The sequence below is a fragment of the Callorhinus ursinus genome, unplaced genomic scaffold, assembly GCF_003265705.2.
Source record: "Callorhinus ursinus isolate GAN/ISIS: 27379988/994484 unplaced genomic scaffold, GSC_fseal_2.0 scaffold12, whole genome shotgun sequence".
NCBI lineage: Eukaryota > Metazoa > Chordata > Mammalia > Carnivora > Otariidae > Callorhinus > Callorhinus ursinus.
Window position 1 is genome coordinate 45,307,120 of NW_027397074.1, and position 17,466 is coordinate 45,324,585.

General features: G+C 39.2%; 1 protein-coding gene across 5 annotated transcripts in view; it reads left to right on the plus strand.

Annotated features, from left to right (window-relative positions):
* PLEKHA8 (pleckstrin homology domain containing A8) overlaps positions 1-17,466 on the plus strand; it is a 67,396-nt gene that overhangs the window by 28,541 nt on the left and 21,389 nt on the right. For 3 of the 5 annotated variants that reach the window (XM_073899016.1, XM_025873092.2, XM_073899015.1), the window contains exons 5-12: positions 1,756-1,914; positions 2,955-2,995; positions 4,492-4,649; positions 6,714-6,873; positions 7,253-7,338; positions 12,255-12,313; positions 12,698-12,828; positions 13,453-13,523. In XM_073899016.1, coding sequence (XP_073755117.1) covers positions 1,756-1,914; positions 2,955-2,995; positions 4,492-4,649; positions 6,714-6,873; positions 7,253-7,338; positions 12,255-12,313; positions 12,698-12,828; positions 13,453-13,523 — 865 coding nt within the window. The remainder of the gene's footprint in view (positions 1-1,755; positions 1,915-2,954; positions 2,996-4,491; positions 4,650-6,713; positions 6,874-7,252; positions 7,339-12,254; positions 12,314-12,697; positions 12,829-13,452; positions 13,524-17,466) is intronic. The other 2 variants (XR_012380269.1, XR_012380268.1) reach the window with 1 other exon arrangement.

A 17,466-nucleotide genomic window follows, 5' to 3' on the forward strand; every position in this document is an offset into this window, starting at 1 on the left:
AGTGAGACGACTTTTGGAAAGTGCCTAAGGATGGGGGCTGGTTGACCCAGAACCCAACCAAGTGTTTAGAGGGTTAGAACTCTCAGATCCACCCACCCACCCCACTCTCATCTCCTGGGAAAGAAGAGAGGCTGAAGATTGAGTTTAATCTCAGTGGCTGATGATTTCATCAATCATGTCTGTGCAGTGTAGCTTCCATAACCCAAAGAACAGGGTTCAGAGAGTTCCTGAGTTGGCGAACACATGGAGATTCAGGGAAAGTGGTGTGGTCAGAGAGCATAGAAGTTCTGAGCTGTTCCCAGCTGCCTTGCCCTTTGCATCTGTTTCTGGGTTGTATCCTTTTATAGTAAACTGTAGTAAACTGGCCATCTAGTAACTAGTAAAATGTTTCTCAGATCTGTGAGCAGCTCTAGCAGATTAATCAACTGAAAGGAGGAGGGAGTTAGAACCTCCAGTCTGTAGCAGATCAGTCAGAAGCACAAGTGACAACCTGGACTTGCCATTGGTATCTGAAATGAGGGGTGGGGAGCAGCCCTGTGAGAGCTGACACTGTCTTCAGGGAGATAGTGTCAGAATTGAGTTGAGTTATAGGACATCCAGCTGGTGTCAGAGAATTGTTTGGTGGTATGGGAAAACCCACACATAATTGATGTCAGAATCATAGTGGTCCACAACCAGTAACATCATTGGCTAGCTTGTTAGAAATACAAAATTGAGGAAAATATAGAGACCACTCTTGGGAGAAAAATTCAACTGGGTAAATTTTTAAAATCTTATTGGCTTTATTCAGCAACTCATGAATCAGGCAACATCTCATCTAACAGATAAAAAGGAACTCTGAAAAGCCTTATGAGGCTAGAGATTGTTATAGACAAAATGAACAGGAACAAGAAATTCTGCTGGGCCTTTACTGATTGATTAAAGCAGGGTTACTTTCTTCATGTGGAGCAAAAGGAAATCTTGGAGCTGGGTCAGGTAACTTGTGCTGATTGGTTGACCTAGGCCTGCCTTTTTTGGGACAACCAGGCATAGGAACTGAAGTTTTTGGTTTGCTGATGTGAGGCTTAGCATGAGCGACTCCATCTTGGGCCCGGTCTGGTTTCTTTTGTACCATTAAGATGTGTTTACTATACACTCTAGTCAGGGTATGGCCTCAGTTTCCTGAACAACGTATTAATATCAGTATTCAGGGGAAAAACACCCTGAACAGGTAAAATAACTGGGAGAACAAGTGATTAGCTATTCAAAAGAATTCCAGTTGCTAAAAGCTCTTAAACTCATCTGTACCAAAAGCCAAAAACCCCATTCTGAAAGTAAATAATGAATGATTTATGGTTTCTAATTCTTCTATTCTGGAACCTCATTTTTACTCAGGCAGTGGGAGACATTTTTCCATTGATTCCACTGGTCTTCAGTCCGTGTGATTCCCTGATTCATGCCTGCCACCCCTTGTAGACTGGAAACTCCCTGAGGGCTGTGCCGAGCACCTGGCACAGTGCTAGCATATAATACTTTTGAATTGAAAGAAGTTGTTGCCTTCAGCTGGAACAGTGGGGTCAGATGGAGGCTTTATAGGGCTAGTAAATAAAGTGGACTCAGTATTTTCCTTTTGTAAGTGATGTACATATTTGAACTTCAAAATAGGTGGGTACATTATTACTACATTGTGGATAAAAACCTCTTAAGGACATTCCACCATTGGGGTCTTTCTTTTTTGGCAAGGTAAAGGAATCTTCCACTCTCGTTGTTTCGTAGGAAGGAATTGATGTGGGAACTCTGCTGAAATCAACCTGCAATACTTTTCTGAAGACGTTGGAAGAATGCATGCAGATCGCAAACGCAGCCTTTACCTCTGAGCTACTCTATCGCACTCCCCCAGGTTCACCACAGCTGGCCATGCTCAAGTCCAACAAGGTAAAAGCCAGCTCAGCTTGGCAGCACCAGGACATAATGAAAAGACGAAAAGTTAAAAAGTGATCTAGTGAACCATGTTATCCATCACCCTTTGGTGACTGAGAAAGACATTTTTTTTAGTGGCCTTCCCTTTATGTCCACTTACATATTTCTGCCCTCAGTCCTCCGTATCCATTTATTTTTAGCAATTTTACCACCTAAACCTGTGTCTGATGTAACTAGGTTCTTTTCAGCCTCCTTGTCCAGCAAATCTTGCCAAGATTTGTGGTGACCTTCTAACTAGTTACTTTCAGCCTAACCCTTCCAGGCTGCCGACGGTAGTTCTATTCGTGAAGTATAAACTGGACCACTTTACCTAAACTTCTCAGTGCCTCCCTCATTGCCAAAGGTTAATGTCAAAACTTCTTAACCCACTCCCACACCCCCAGCCTCGTGCTCTGTCATTACCTGGCTGAACATACTAACTGCATAGAGCTCCCCTGACATCTTCACACCATTTCCCAATGCCAAGAATGTTGTTCTCACTTATCTTCCCCTAGTTAGCACTTCCCCGTCCTTCAGTATTTAATCTCTCCTTCCCTGAATCCCTCAGTTGGGCTAGGAGCTCCTCCTCTATGCATGCCCCTATTTTTTAGGGTTACTCTTTATTGAAATTACCTTAAGGGTAGGAACCCTCATACTGTTTATCTTTATACTTTTAGTGTTTGAAACAATGCTGCATCATAATATTTAATGAACATAACTAAAATTATGAGAAAGCCAACCACCAAGGGTTTGGCTATGGTAATTAGATCCTTCAAAAGAGCCATCTTCCTTTTCCTTAGAAATATGGGTACACTTATTTGAAAACATACAAAGGACCGGTTAAGATCAATGACTCCCTTCTTTTGGGAGGATCTAAAATTGTTCCTGTTGAGTGGGGCAGTTATGTTATGCTCATATTTATCACTTTTTTATGTGATGAAACTCTAAATATGCTCTGTTGGAAGTTTAACATGAAGCTTTCTTTCTTTCTTTTTTTTTTTTTGCTTCTTTTAAAGATGAAACATCCTATTATACCGATTCATAATTCATTGGAAAGGTACAGTAACTATTTTGGTTTTTTCTTCTTTCTAAAAATAAATGTTTTTATTGTTTGTTTAAAAAAAAAGAATATTTTGATCATGATTTGAGATAATACCAGAAGGAAACAGTATCTGATTTTCCTCTTCGGGGTGAGCTTGAAGCAATGCAGACCTTTCACTTAGCACAGACTACCTGGGAAGTTTGCATTTTCCCTCAGGTATGGATGGACCTGCCCACCACATGTGGTAACTTTTAATTGCTCTAGTGTGCTGAGGGTTGGAACCTCCTCTCTTGTGGAGGAGCCTGGCATTAACTTAAATGTGCTTTTATCCAGAAAAGACAGTACTATTTTGTTTTATTTAAAAGTAAAAATGTTAGGTAGCCTTACAGCTTATAAAAAAACAACTTAATATCAAAATCTAAATTTCTTCCTCTAATTGCTCCTTCAATTTTAGAAAAAAATACACATTTACATAGTTGTGTTCCTATTATTTGGGGTCTTTAAGTCAGTTACTATTTTATATAAGCATTCCCATATTTTGACATACTCCATATATTTGTCCTTTCAAATTAGTATTTAACATTTCATCTCTTTGTATACTATTGTTTGCTTTAGTACAAGGATTGTTCCAGTTTGGTTAACATTTTTATCTTGTTCTAAATATTTCTACTAGAAAAAGAGTAGACTTTTTTCTCATGACATTTCCTTAATAAACACCTACATTTTTAATTGCTAAGTTGAAATATGGCATTTCTTTAGGAAAAAAACAAGTGCTTTTCCTGGAGTCACCATATAGCTTGGACCCTTTCCCTTTGTTTTTATTAGGAGAAAATAGTTTTGTTCTAATTCGGTTGGATCTAATCACTTACAAGATGTTATGATTGTCCCTTCAACAGAATTAGCTGTTCCACTTGCATGTTAAAAAGGCTTTTCTGTTACCCTGAAGAGCAACAGATCCTCAGGAGGTATCCTGTGTCCTCCTGGGTTTTTTCTGTCAGACATACTTTGCAGGGAGTATTCTCCCCTGACCACAGCATGTAGCTTCTAGACAGTTAAGTGACAGGCAAACATATGGGAGTGGCCAATGATTTTGACTGCTGAAGAGAGAGAAAGACCCCCAGGGGGGAGCTGAGGAAAGTGAGAAAAGTGTTCAGTGTGTACGGGGAGAAAGCTGATTGAAAACCGAAGAGCTGTCGATGAGTGTTTCCTGTTGCTGGTGGGGAGCAGGAAGTTTAAGTCACCTGAGGGTCCTTGAGAAGCCAGGAATGGCTCTTAGATTTCAGACCCTCAGTTGGGAGACAGGCCTGCTCCCATCACAGGCGGATACCTGTCTAGGAGGCAGGAGGCTGAGAGGTTTGGCTGATTCAACAATACTGGTTTTTAATCACTGTTAAAAGGAGTTGGTGCTTGTGAACCCCTCCCTCCTTTCTCAGAATAAGATCTACCTGGGCAGTCTATTTAAGACCAAATAATTGGACTTTTTGGCTTTTCTCCTTATAAAAAATTTTCAGGCAAATGGAGTTGAATAGTTGTGAAAATGGATCTTTACATATGGAAATAAATGCTGATGAAGAAATCCTAATGAAAAATAAGAGCTCCTTATATTTGAAACCTGCAGAGATAGATTGCAGCATATCAAGTGAAGAAAATACAGATCATAATATAACAGGTAAAAACAAAAGTAAAGTATGAAACAAACCATTGAGCCCAAACCATTGATCTTGGGAGTTGGATTGTATATCCATGATGTGATACTTGATAGGGATTGGCCTCAAGACAGTATACTAGTAGGGGCGCCTGGGTGGCTCAGTCGTTAGGTGTCTGCCTTCGGCTCAGGTCATGATCTCAGGGTCCTGGGATCGAGTCCCGCATCGGGCTCCCTGCTCAGCGGGAAGCCTGCTTCTCCCTCTCCCACTCCCCCTGCTTGTGTACCCCCTCTCGCTGTGTCTCTCTCTGTCAAATAAATAAAATCTTAAAAAAAAAAAAAAAAAAGACAGTATACTAGTAGCTAGGAAGGCAGACATTAGCTTGGTAACACAGGTCACTTGACCACATGGTGCCATCCCATCCGACCCAGTGTTGAAAAGGCAGAATGGAGAGGTTTTTTCCCACTCACTGTTCTTATCTGTGATGTCTGTGGGCTGTGGTGAGCAGCAGCTGTCTGTGCTGACTTTGTAGAAAATATGAGTGCTTCATTGGCCTTCTACTCTAAGTCTCAAAATCCTTTGAACTTAAAAACTATGATGTCAGACTTAACAGAGCATAAAGGTGTGGCAGTTCAGGTTGCTCTCCTCATTTCTGGCAAGGCCAGAGAATGGCAGAATTCACCAACCCACCCATCAGGTTTTCACTCAGCCTTCTCTGTGTCCATCAAGCCCAAGTCCCACATTTCAGGTAATAGCTTGTAGTTGAAAATGCCACCCTTTCAAATTTGCTAATTCCATTGGCTCTAACCACTAAAACCAGCTTCAGATTAGTCCAAGACAACCGTATTAGAGCTTTTATTTGTGTTGTGTTTAATAAATATTTTTGAAAATAAAATTTTAAACAAGTTTCTTGCTCCTCTCCCCTGAAATAAGACCCTGTTTTTTCCAGATGAGTTGGGGAGAAAGAAGATGCATTTCATAGCTGTTAATCTGAGGCAAGCAATCCACTGAATCACTGAAGTTTTATCCCTTGAGTAAATAAAGATAGGAGATTTTCTGTGGAAACAGTACTGTTCTTTGACCAATAATTTTACTTCTAGGAATTTGTCTCCAGGGAATAGTCAAGTTTAAGGACAAATATATGTGGACAGGGATCTTCTTTATGACATTACAATTGATTCTCATTATTCATGGTTGTGTTCTATGAAGTTACTGCAGACACTGAACCATTGCTTCTAGGGGAAATACAGAGTTTGGTCCCTACAAACCTCTGTTCACATTTTAGTCAACTGATCAGTATATAGATTTGTTTTATGTGTGTTTCTGTTTAAAGACACCTTATTTAATATGTATTGTTGATTCATTAACATTGATCCCACGGCCAACAGTACTATCACTCATGCCTGAATGAAGCTTACCTGACACATGTCTTTTCTCCATAAGGCACATCACAGCCTTCTTACACATAGGAACAGTAGATAGCACTACACTTGGAGGCATCTGTAAACAGCAAAATCAATAACAAAATGCACAAAGCATGACCCTACAGAAACACCCTTGTGTATAGTATAAGAACCAAAGCAAGAAGGCAAACTGTTACCATGTTTGACCTTAGCTGGGAACATGTATGTCAGGCGACTCAAATTTTTCACCATCTACACATGTCTAGAAATGACTGCAGATGTGCCACAAGCATCGATTTTAGGATTACAAATAAACTATCATGAGAAGGCAAATTCACAAATACAGAATATGCTAATAATGGGGATTGACTGTATTTATAACACTAAAATTTTAGAAACCACCTAAGTGCCCTGCACATGAGCTTGATGCAATATATATGGTCATTAAAATCACATTTTAAAGAGTATTGAATGATAATGAGAATATTCCTGATAAACTGTTGAGTGAAAACAAGCAGGATACAAACCTACATATATTTAAACCCAATTTTGTTTGTGTATATAGTATTTCACTGATTTTTATTTCTGTAAACTTCCCTGTTTTAGAAATATTCAACAATGAATATATATTAATTTTTGTAGCATGTAAATAATAGTTTAGTAATAGGTATTTTCTATGTGTAGTCCAAGGTGAGATCATGAAGGAAGAAGGAGAGGACAACCTGGGAAATCATGACAGCAGCTTAGCCCAGCCTGCATCAGACTCCTCAAGTAGCTCTCCGGAATCCCACTGGGAAGAAGGCCAAGAAATCATCCCAACTTTCTTTAGTACCATGAATACCAGGTATTCTATACTTTCTAAAATCAGGGACAGTTGGATACCAGCTTCCCTTCTGGAAAATCAGTCATGGTGTTCCTTTCAGGTGATGGCATAGTCTAACAGAACAGAGGATATGGTATACTAAGTATCTGCTTTACCTTTCTGAAGCAGTGAGGAATTGGGTTATGAGACTATACCCTGAACACATTTTAGCTTGCTTTGGTAGATTATCTTTGGAAAATGATTTTATTGGACCATATTATAATAGAAGAACAGTCACTGAAATCAGACCAAGTGACTTGCTCTACAGAGGGGCAACTGTTTTCATGACTACCTCTGAACTGCAGAGAGTGTTAATGTTGTATTTTCAGTCTTTCCCTTTCTGTGTCACCAAATTGTTTAGCTTTAGTGACATTGAACTTCTGGAAGACAGTGGCATTCCCACAGAAGCATTCTTGGCGTCCTGTTATGCTGTGGTTCCAGTATTAGGTAAGATTACTGCATTTGTCTTAAATTCATTAGTCTCTAGACTCTGTCTCACTGCTGTTATTTTGTAGTAGAAATATCCTGAACTATATGTACAGTGAAATGACCCTTCTTGGCTACCTCTCCATATCACCAGCCACATGCAATTAAAACTGTATGGTCTTGAGCATTATTGCATATTTGCTTTTTATTCCTACCTATGAATAAGTATTGACCACAGAGTAGTATAAGGATAAAAGGGAATTTTATTTTCAAGAAATCATACTTAAAAGCAAGAGTAAAAGTAGTTGAGGAACAGACCTTCAAATCCATTGGTATAATGATACCAGTTAAAACATTTTTTGCAGGGGCGCCTGGGGGTCTCAGTCGTTGGGCGTCTGCCTTCGGCTCGGGTCATGATCCCAGGGTCTTGGGATCGAGCCCCGCTTCGGGCTCCCTGCTTGGCGGGGAGCTTACTTTTCCCTCTCCCACTCCCCCTGCCTATTTTCCTTCTCTCACTGTGTCTCTCTCTGTTAAATAAATAACTAAAAATCTTAAAAAAAAATTTTTTTTTGCATAGATTTAAAAATTATATATATAAATTTAAGTTCCAATTACATTTACTTTTTATATAGTCAGTAGAACAGACATCACTAATGTGTTGAAATTTGTTTTATGAGCTATTCAGCTATGCATCTTTTTTTAATTCATGTTTTAAAAATTTTACATATCTTTTTTGGAATTGAGATATAACTTACATAGAACTTAAGTATTACGATTCAGTAAGTTTTGACAAATACATGTACCCCTATGTAATCCATATATATCCCTATTAAGATGTAAAATGTTTTCATCACCCCAAAATGTTCCCTGTGCCAGTCAACCCACAACTATCACCCAGCCCAAGGCAACTATTTTACTGATTTCTGTCACCATAGATTAGTTTTGCCTTTTCTAAAGTCTCATATAAGAGAATCATACTATCTACTCTTTTGCATCTGTTTTTTCTCTTTCAGTGTAATGTTTTCATCCTTATTGTTAAATGTAGCAGTAGTTCATTACTTTTTATTGCAGAATAGTATTCTATTAAATGAATATACAATTTGTTTATTCATTCTTCTATTGATGGATGGACATTTGGGTAGTTTCTTATTGGGCTATTATAAATGAAATTGCTCTGAATATTTTTGTGTCTGTGGGCATATTTTTTCGTATCTTGAGTAAATACCTAGGAGTAGAATTGCCAATTCACTGGGTTCATCTGTTTAACTTTATAAAAAGTGATTACACAGTCATACAGTTCCAACAACAATGTATGAGTATTCTGGTTGCTTCACATCTTCACTAACGGTTGGTATTGAGGTTTTTTTTGTCTGGCTGTTCCTCTAAATGTTTAATGGTATCATTGTGGCTTTAACTTGTGTTGGGGAGGAAGAAATTTACTCTGCCCCCAAGGTCCTTCTGGCTGGACCAAGAATCAAATTGACATGAGATAGAGTAACAGGAGAAAATCAGATTTAATTCTGTACATACAGAGAATCCACACAGATAGGAAATTTCCAAAGATAGGGAACATGAGGCTTATATGACATCCTGGCCTAAGGAAAGAGGTAGGGGCCTGGAGGTGGGGATACAAAGAGGAGGAAAACCATTAGTAGGAAGATGAGATGGTTGGAAAACCAAGGCTGCCCTGTTAATGTGCATAAGTCTCTTAAGTAAAGAGGAATCTGTTAATTGCATTCTTCCTGGGACAGGCTTTCCTTTCCAATGTAAATTTAAGCAGTCAGGGGGAAGATAAAGAATTTTTCCTGAATCTGCTGGGTTTTGATTGCTTTTAACTCAATAATCTTCACATTCACGTGGCCCACCTTGGGGTGCCCTTGCCCTTTACACTTCCCCAATGACTAATGATGTTAAGCACTTTTTTATATAATTATTGGCCATTGCTGTCTCCTTCATTGTGAAGTCTTTTCAAGTCTTTAATACATTTTTAAAAGTTGGTTAATGGTCTTTGTATTGAGTTGTAAGCATTCGCTATATATTCTCAAAAGCATTCCATTGTAGACATCATGATGAATATTTTCCCCCAACTATGGCTTTCTTTCCTTGATGTCTTTGAAGAGCAGTTTTTCATTTTCATGAATTCCAGTGTATCTATTTTCTTTCTATATATACTAACTATAAAGATAGTACTTCCAGTGCCCTAAGAAATCTTTGTTTACACCCAAGGTCATGAAGATATTCTCATGTGTTTTCTATTCCCTTTAGTCTTGATTTATTTACAGAGAGAGACACAGCGAGAGAGGGAACACAAGCAGGGGGAGTGGGAGAGGGAGAAGCAGGCTTCCCGCGGAGCAGGGAGCCCAATGCGGGGCTCGATCCCAGGACCCTGGGATCATGACCTGAGCCAAAGGCAGACGCTTAACGACTGAGCCACCCAGGTGCCCCTTTAGTCTTGATTTTATGTTTACATTTATACATCTTGGAATTAATTTTTGTATATGGTGTGAGGTAAGGGTTGAGTTTTTTTTTTTCTTTATGATATCTAGCTGTTCAAAGACCATTTCTTGAAAAAAACATTATTTTCCCTTTTATACTATTTTGGCAGCTGTGTTGAAAATCAGTGGAACTTTTAGGTGTGGGTCTGTTTCTGGACTCTGTCTTCTGTCCCAGTGGTCTGGTTATTTTTTTTTATGCTAATACTTAATATTGTCTTAATTACTGTGCCTTTATAATAAAGCTTGAAATCAGATAATGTAAGTCTTCCAATTTTGTTCTTTTTCAAGATTTTGGCAATTGTAGGTCTTTTGCATGTCCATATAGCTTTCCAGTTTCTATTTAAAAACCTATTGGGATTTCGATTAAGATTATATTGAATCTTTAAACCAATTAGGAGGAAGTTTACATCTTAAACAATTTTGAGTCTTCTAATCCCAGAGCGTGCTATATCTCTCCATTTACTTTGGTCTTCTTTATTTTCACAATGTTTTGTATAGTTCTTAGTGTAGAGGTTGATATAAGAAAGATGTTAGGGTTCGAAGCCAATGGCTAAGAATTCTTGAGGCGTCTTTGGCGCAAAAAGGTGGTTTTATTAAAGCACGAGGACAGAACCCGTTGGGGAGAAAGAGCGGCACCGGGGTCATGAGGAGCGGCCCATTATATACTTTCAAGTTGGGAGGGGCGTGGGGATAGCGTAAGTCTCTAAGGAATTTGGAAGCAAGGTTTCCAGGACCTTGAGGGGCTAGCTGTTGTTGGGAAAAGGTCATTTACATCTGAAGGATCTCACGACTAAGGTTTTATTAATCATGTATATTAGTGGGCCATATGCTTGGGGATGATTGCCAACACATATCTTGGGGGGTTAGAGATAAAGGAGGTTTCCAAAGGAATTTTTATATGTTGAAGTAGACTTACAGGATCTTGCGGGGTGGGTTCGGGCTAGGATTGCCTTTTGCCCTTAGCAAGGTGTTAACATCGAGGCAGTTGAGCCCCTAGAAGAATGTCACTGCCTGTTTCAAGGACTTGTCAGTGGGCTCTAGGTAGTAAGGAAATTTAATAATTTTTCTTCTGCCTTTGTTTCCCACACCAGAGGTCTTACACAGTTTTTGTTAGGGATACATTTTAGAATTTTTTGATTCTTTTTCTTTTTAAGATTTTATTTATTTATTTGACAGACAGCGAGAAAGGGAACACAAGCCGGGGAAGTGGGAGAGGGAGAAGCAGGCTTCCTACTGAGCAGGGAGCCCAATGCAGGACTCTGATCCTGGGACTCCAGGATCATGACCTGAGCCGAAGGCAGACGCTTAATAACTGAGCCACCTAGGTGCCCCAGAATTTTGATTCTTTTTTTTTTTTTAAAGGTTTTATTTCACAGAGAGAGACACAGCAAGAGAGGGAACACAAGCAGGGGGAGTGGGAGAGGGAGAAGCAGGCTTCCCGCCGAGCAGGAAGCCCGATGCGGGACTCGATCCCAGGACCCTGGGATCATGACCTGAGCTGAAGGCAGTCGCTTAACGACTCAGCCACCCAGGCACCCTCCAGAATTTTGATTTCTTGATGCTATTGTAAAGAGTATTTATTTTTCCAGTTGTTTGTTGGTAGCATACAGATACAACTGACTTTTGTGTTTGAGTAGTTTTTTATAATCATGAGTGAGTTAATTTTATAAAATACATTTTCAGCATTTATTGAAATTGTGGGTTTTTTTCCTGTACTTTTATATATAGTGAATTACATTGTTTGAATAAATTTACATGTATTATCTTAACTATTCGTTTCTACCATCGTACTATTTATTTTCTATTTGTCCTATCTGTTCTTTGTTCCTTTTTTATTTTTCTTAAATTCTAGCCAATTACTCAATTATTTTTTATTCTGTTTTATTTCCTGTTTTAGCTTTTCATTTGTTCCTTTATATTTGTTCCTGTCTCGGTTCCCCCCCCTTTTTTTTCCAACAATCAAGTATTTTTTAGAATTCCATTATTTTTTCTCTTCTGGCTTTTTAGCTGTACCCCTTTGTTATTTTTTTAGTTGTTCTTGTCCAACAGAAATATTTGAACCATATATATGATTTTAAATTTTCTAACAGACACAATAAATAGTAAAACAAAACAGATAAAACTATTTTTTAAACTAATTTCAATAATATATTTTATATAACCTAGTATATCCAAAATAGTATTTCAGTATGTAATCAATATAAAGGAATCATCAATGAGATATTTTGCATTATTTTTTTGATATTGAGTCTTTGAAATCTAGTATGTATTTTGTGATGACTGTATCTTAGAAGCCTTTGAAAACTTATGTTTGGAAAATGATTTAAAAACAGGAAATAAAAGTTTTGGGGAGAAAAACATGCTAAATTTTTTGTTACTATAAAAATATTTGCCATTTAAGAAAATTGCTTTTTCAGAGATGTTTTCAATCTTTTCCTCTAGACAAACTTGGCCCTACGGTGTTTGCTCCTGTTAAAATGGATCTTGTTGGAAATATTAAGGTGAATATACTAGCATATCTCTATGGAGACCATACATTTGGAGGGAGTAGTGCATGAAATCTCATTCAGAAACACGTAATTGTTGAGTTTTATACTCAAGATGAAAAGTCTAGGCCAGCTGTGAGAAAGGTTCTGAGGCAGAAAAAAATACTTTAAAAACAGTACTTTAAAGCCTTGAGACTATTTAATTCTAGCTTAAGCCTCATAAAAATTCTCAAACAAGAACACATTACCTTGAAAACAAAAGAAAAAAGGTAATAGAGGCTTAATTTATTTTGATTTCTTAAAAGCCTGCTTGACAAGCTTATCAGTCTCAATACTATACCGATTTACTTGATAGCTTTAGCATTTTTAACTTAGATTGTTTCCCTGCTTTTCCTGCAGAAAGTAAATCAGAAGTATATAACCAACAAGGAAGAGTTCACCACCCTCCAGAAGATAGTGCTGCATGAAGTGGAGGCCGACGTAGCCCAGGTTAGGAACTCAGCTACAGAAGCCCTCTTGTGGCTGAAGAGGTGAGGCAGCTGGGATGGGGCAGCAGTTGAAATCCAGCTCAGTTGAAATGCTACCAGCAAAAAAAGTATTATGCAAAGACTACTTCTGAGTGGAGGATCTAACACAATAGCCTTTTCTAGAAGACCTGATGAATAGAACACCAACTCTTTTTTTCCTCCCTTCTGATGAACATTGTTAATATTAACAGTGTATATAAGAAAGGAATCGTAAAGGATGATAGAGTTGACTGGTTCTCTTTTAAGTCGGGTAGTAGATCACAAACTTCGGTACCATCCGAATCACCTGAAGGGCTTTCTTAAGAACACAGATTGCTCCACTCCAGACTCAGACTTTCTGACTCAGTAAGTCTGGAGTGGGAGCCCAGAACTAGCATTGCCAAGTTCCCACTGGCCCCAGGACCACTTTTTGGAAACTGCTGTTTAGGTAGATCAGATGAGAAGGGTCTAGAGTAAACTAAAAGGAAATGACAGGGAAGAAAGTCAGAAAGGACTGCCATGTGACTTGACCTGTTTGCTGCAATATTTAAGATATTATTGAAGAAGACACTGATGTCTGCCATTTCTTTATACCCATTCAATGTAAGCGAACTTTGAAAATAATATTTCTTCCTCTTTTTGTTTTAGAGGTCTCAAATTTTTGAAGGGATTTTTGACAGAAGTGAAAAATGGAGAAAAGGATATCCAGACAGCCTTGAGTAAGTATCCTTTACATTTTGTTCATTGCACTGAGTAGGATATGGAATGGAGACCCCTAGAGGCAGCATATAGGGGAAAATTTCTGCTTTTCCGAAGTTGATTTTGTTTCTTTTCTACTTGATTATTATTGTTTGTTTCTTATATGCTCTGTTAAAAAAAAACCCATGAGATAATGACCTTGTAATGTAGATCTAACTTATTAAAAATCAGTATATCTTAAAGAAGAGCTAAATTAATGGAGAGCCATCTCTTAATAGGAAAGCCTAATATTTTTAAGAAGTGAGTTCTTCCTAAATTAATCTTCAAATACAGGGCAGTTCTCCAGAATCAATATCCCAAGAGAAGCTAGTTTTAGAGACCATAACAGGGAGGGTTTGGGGAACCCTAGGAATTTGCTCTGGAGTGAGAGAAAGGGTGGATCATTATCGTCATCATCTTGTACTCCTTAAATGCCTCGTGTTTGTAGTGGTAGAGCTGAGACCAGGATGAAGGCCTTGGTCAAAGGTCATCCTGTATCTTCAGCATCTTTTAGCAGGGACTGGAACCTCGTAAGGTTTTTAGTAAACACTGGGTGGGTGAGTAGAGGTGGATCTGTCAGATCAGTTTTGGAAAACATTAACCTGGGAGCATCCTCATAGTGCTCTTGACAGAGTGCCTGAACTCTCACTCTTCGCCTGAAAGAAATTCTGCCAGCATGGGCCTTGAGGCACGAGGGGTAGGGAGTGGGTATTGAAATCCATATTACTTTGAAGCCCTCTATTATTGTGATGTAGAGAAGCACATGGTCAAGCTCTAAGTAGCCATAGTTAAAAATAATGAAATGAATGAATTAGATGCTTCTGCTGTGGAAGGGCAGCCAGTATTCACTGCAGCGTTCTGTTGGTGTCAGGAGTGAGCTCTTCCCTCTGGGCCATGAGTCCTGAGGGATTCTGCCCCAACGTGACTTTCTCAGGCCTTCCTCTCTAGAAACCTCCTGATATGCCGTGAAACAATAAAAACTGGTTTTTCTGTAACACTTTATGAAGAATTTAGACAGCTTAACCCTTACATCAGTCCATTTTTGCAGGTCAGGTATCCAAAATTCAGAGAGATTAAAATACATGCTAAGGCCACAAAAGATCTGAAGCAGTCACTTTGAGCCCCCTGCCTCAAAACTCCTCATTTCAGGGTGCCTGGGTGGCTCAGTCGGTTAGGCGTCTGCCTTTAGCTCAGGTCATGATCCCAGGGTCCTGGGATCGAGCCCCGCATCAGGCTCTCTGCTCAACGGGGAGCCTGCTTCTCCCTCTCTCTCTCTGCTGCTCCCCCCTGCTTGCCTGTTTATGCTCTCACATGCGCGCGCTGTCTCTCTGTCAAATAAATAAATAGAATCTTAGAAAAAAAGAAAAAAAAAGTCCTCATTTCTCCCACAAAAGGTCTTCTCCACCATCCCTGGGCTACCTGTACTTTTTGGGCTTCTCATACATCCCTGAATTTCTAGGACAGTCTGTTGTATTCTCCCCACACGTCCTGATTTCAGTACTAAAAGTATTTTCACTGTAACTATTCATGTCCCCTAATCAGTATCATGGAACTTTATGACATGTGGACTGATGAAGATCTTGGGCTCTCTGGATTCTACCACTTGATAGCATTGTGTCCTTAGGCAATCTACTTACCCTTTCTGTTTCCTGGTTTCCTCATCTATAAAATGGGAATGATGATACCATTTCCCTAAAAAACGTTTTTTGTCAAGATTAAATAGGTTCATGCACATAAAAAGATTACTAAAGTGGTACATAATAAATACTTAATAGAGGTTAGTTTCTCTTGTTGATATTTCATCATCATGACATAAGTTGATAACTTGTCAGAAAATGGAGCTTATTTGTCCCAAATCAGAAATGAGAAGTTTACAAAGCTCTGGTGCCAAGCCAGAAATTTCTCTCCATAAACTTCTTAGTGCAGAAATTTTACACGGGGACGAAGACTCCTCTACTGCAGGAAATACAGAAGCTGTGGGATTCAGCAGTGTGCCTGGTGGGCTCCACGGGTCCCATGATGCTGTTGCTTTGTTATGGCTGTCTCTGTGAGGGACCGGGCTGTCTGTGGGCACTGACCTCATTGACCCCTCCGCTGGAGTGGAGGCAGAGTAGAACCCAGCTGCTTACTGGACGCACAAGTGAAAAAGAAAAGCTTAGCCCCTGGAGGTATGGAGGAAGTTGAGGATGTCCCCTTTCTGCTGTACATCTGCCCCTAATTCTGTCCTTTTTCTCACTTTCTTTTTACTTGATTTGGAGTCTGGACCCTTCTGAAGTGAGAGGAGACTAGAAGGGGAAATGCTGCTTTGAAATCAAACTAAGCACAGTCAGTCTCAGCTTTTCTTTCCCTCTCTTCCCCCTTCAGCACTGTTTTCAGTGGGAGGGAAACTAGGGCTGTAAACATGAGATTTTCATTCTGATGTTCAGGATTATTTCAGAAATTTTCATGATTTAAATCATAGTTTTACTTCTAGGGGTCCCTAGTTTCCTGCCATTGTTCAGTGTAAAGAAAAGTTCTCCTGACCACCCACCCTCCCTTCCAGTTGTTGACACAACAAGCTCTGTGCAAACAAATACAGCTTTATAAGAAGTGTTTGCACATTAACTACTTAGAGCCCATAGGCTCCTTGATGCGGATTTCTCTGGGTCAACAGCTTCTCTTCTCATTTTGAAATCATAGCCTTTATAAGTAGAACCAATACCTCTGAAATGAGGGACTTTAGGAATGTAGGTAAAAGAAAGGGTTTATGCCTATATTTATATAGGCAAATTAGCTTGCATATTTTAGATTCTAAAATTGAATTTGAGTTATTGTAATAGCAGCTACCATTTATAGAGCACCCAGGGTAGGAATGACACTAGGTTCTTGAGAAACATTTCATTTAATCTTACAAATACTCCTTTTTGACAGTGAGTAAACTGAGGTCTAGAGAGGATAAATACCTTCCCAGGGGTCTCAAATCTAGAACAGTGGTTCTCAGAATGGTCCAAGGAGAGCATCTTCATTACCTGCAAACTTATTAGAAATGGAGGCTGCCAGGCCCCACCCAGCACCTGCTGATAAAAACTCACCAGGGATGGGGCATGGCAATTCATGTTAGCAAGTCCTTTGGGTGATTCTAATCCAGGTCAAAGTTTGGGACCCACTCAGTAGAGCTAGGACATTGAGGCTAACCTGTACTAGGCTACATTTTGATTATTTGGGAATTTTGATTGCTTCTGAGTGATTAATGAATAAACTGGAATAAAAGCACTGAGATTAGTGCCACTGCATCAGTTAATTTTGCCTCCTTTTCATGATAATTAGCTAGTTCTCCAGTGACAACATTTTTCCTAACTTAGAAACAGCAAGGTAGTAGGGATAAATTAAGGATAAACCTTGACTGGCACTCCCAAATTTGAAAACACTGCTTAAAAGGTAAATGTTCATAAATGTTGATAAAACTTGTGTAATCTTAGTGGCCTTGGAAATGAGAGGTGATAATGTAAAAAATCCGAAATGACACAATGGAAACCTTGACATCTATTAAATCTCTGGAGAATATATGTATAGTCATTGTATTGCTGAAGTTCTGTGACCTAGAATGAGTTCCCAGCATCTGGAAAGAGGCCTTAGGCTTTATACTGCCCCCTTTTGCATTTGAACCACCACTTGGATTTCCTGTCATGATGGTCAGAGTGGACTGTTTGGGTGGTCTCGTGTCAAGAGCTGCTCTGAACCCTTAAATGTCCTATGGCATTCTCTTAGAGTTCATTCTAAGGGAAGAGTTAGGTCCACAAGGCAGATATGTTGAATAGCCTACCCTCTAGCTGAGCCCCTCCACTCACAGACGCCACATCAAAAAGAGCTTTTGGAAAGCCTCTTTGTAAGTAGAAGGCAGAAAAGTTGCTCTGGCATTTCATGCACCATTGTACTAAGTGTTAC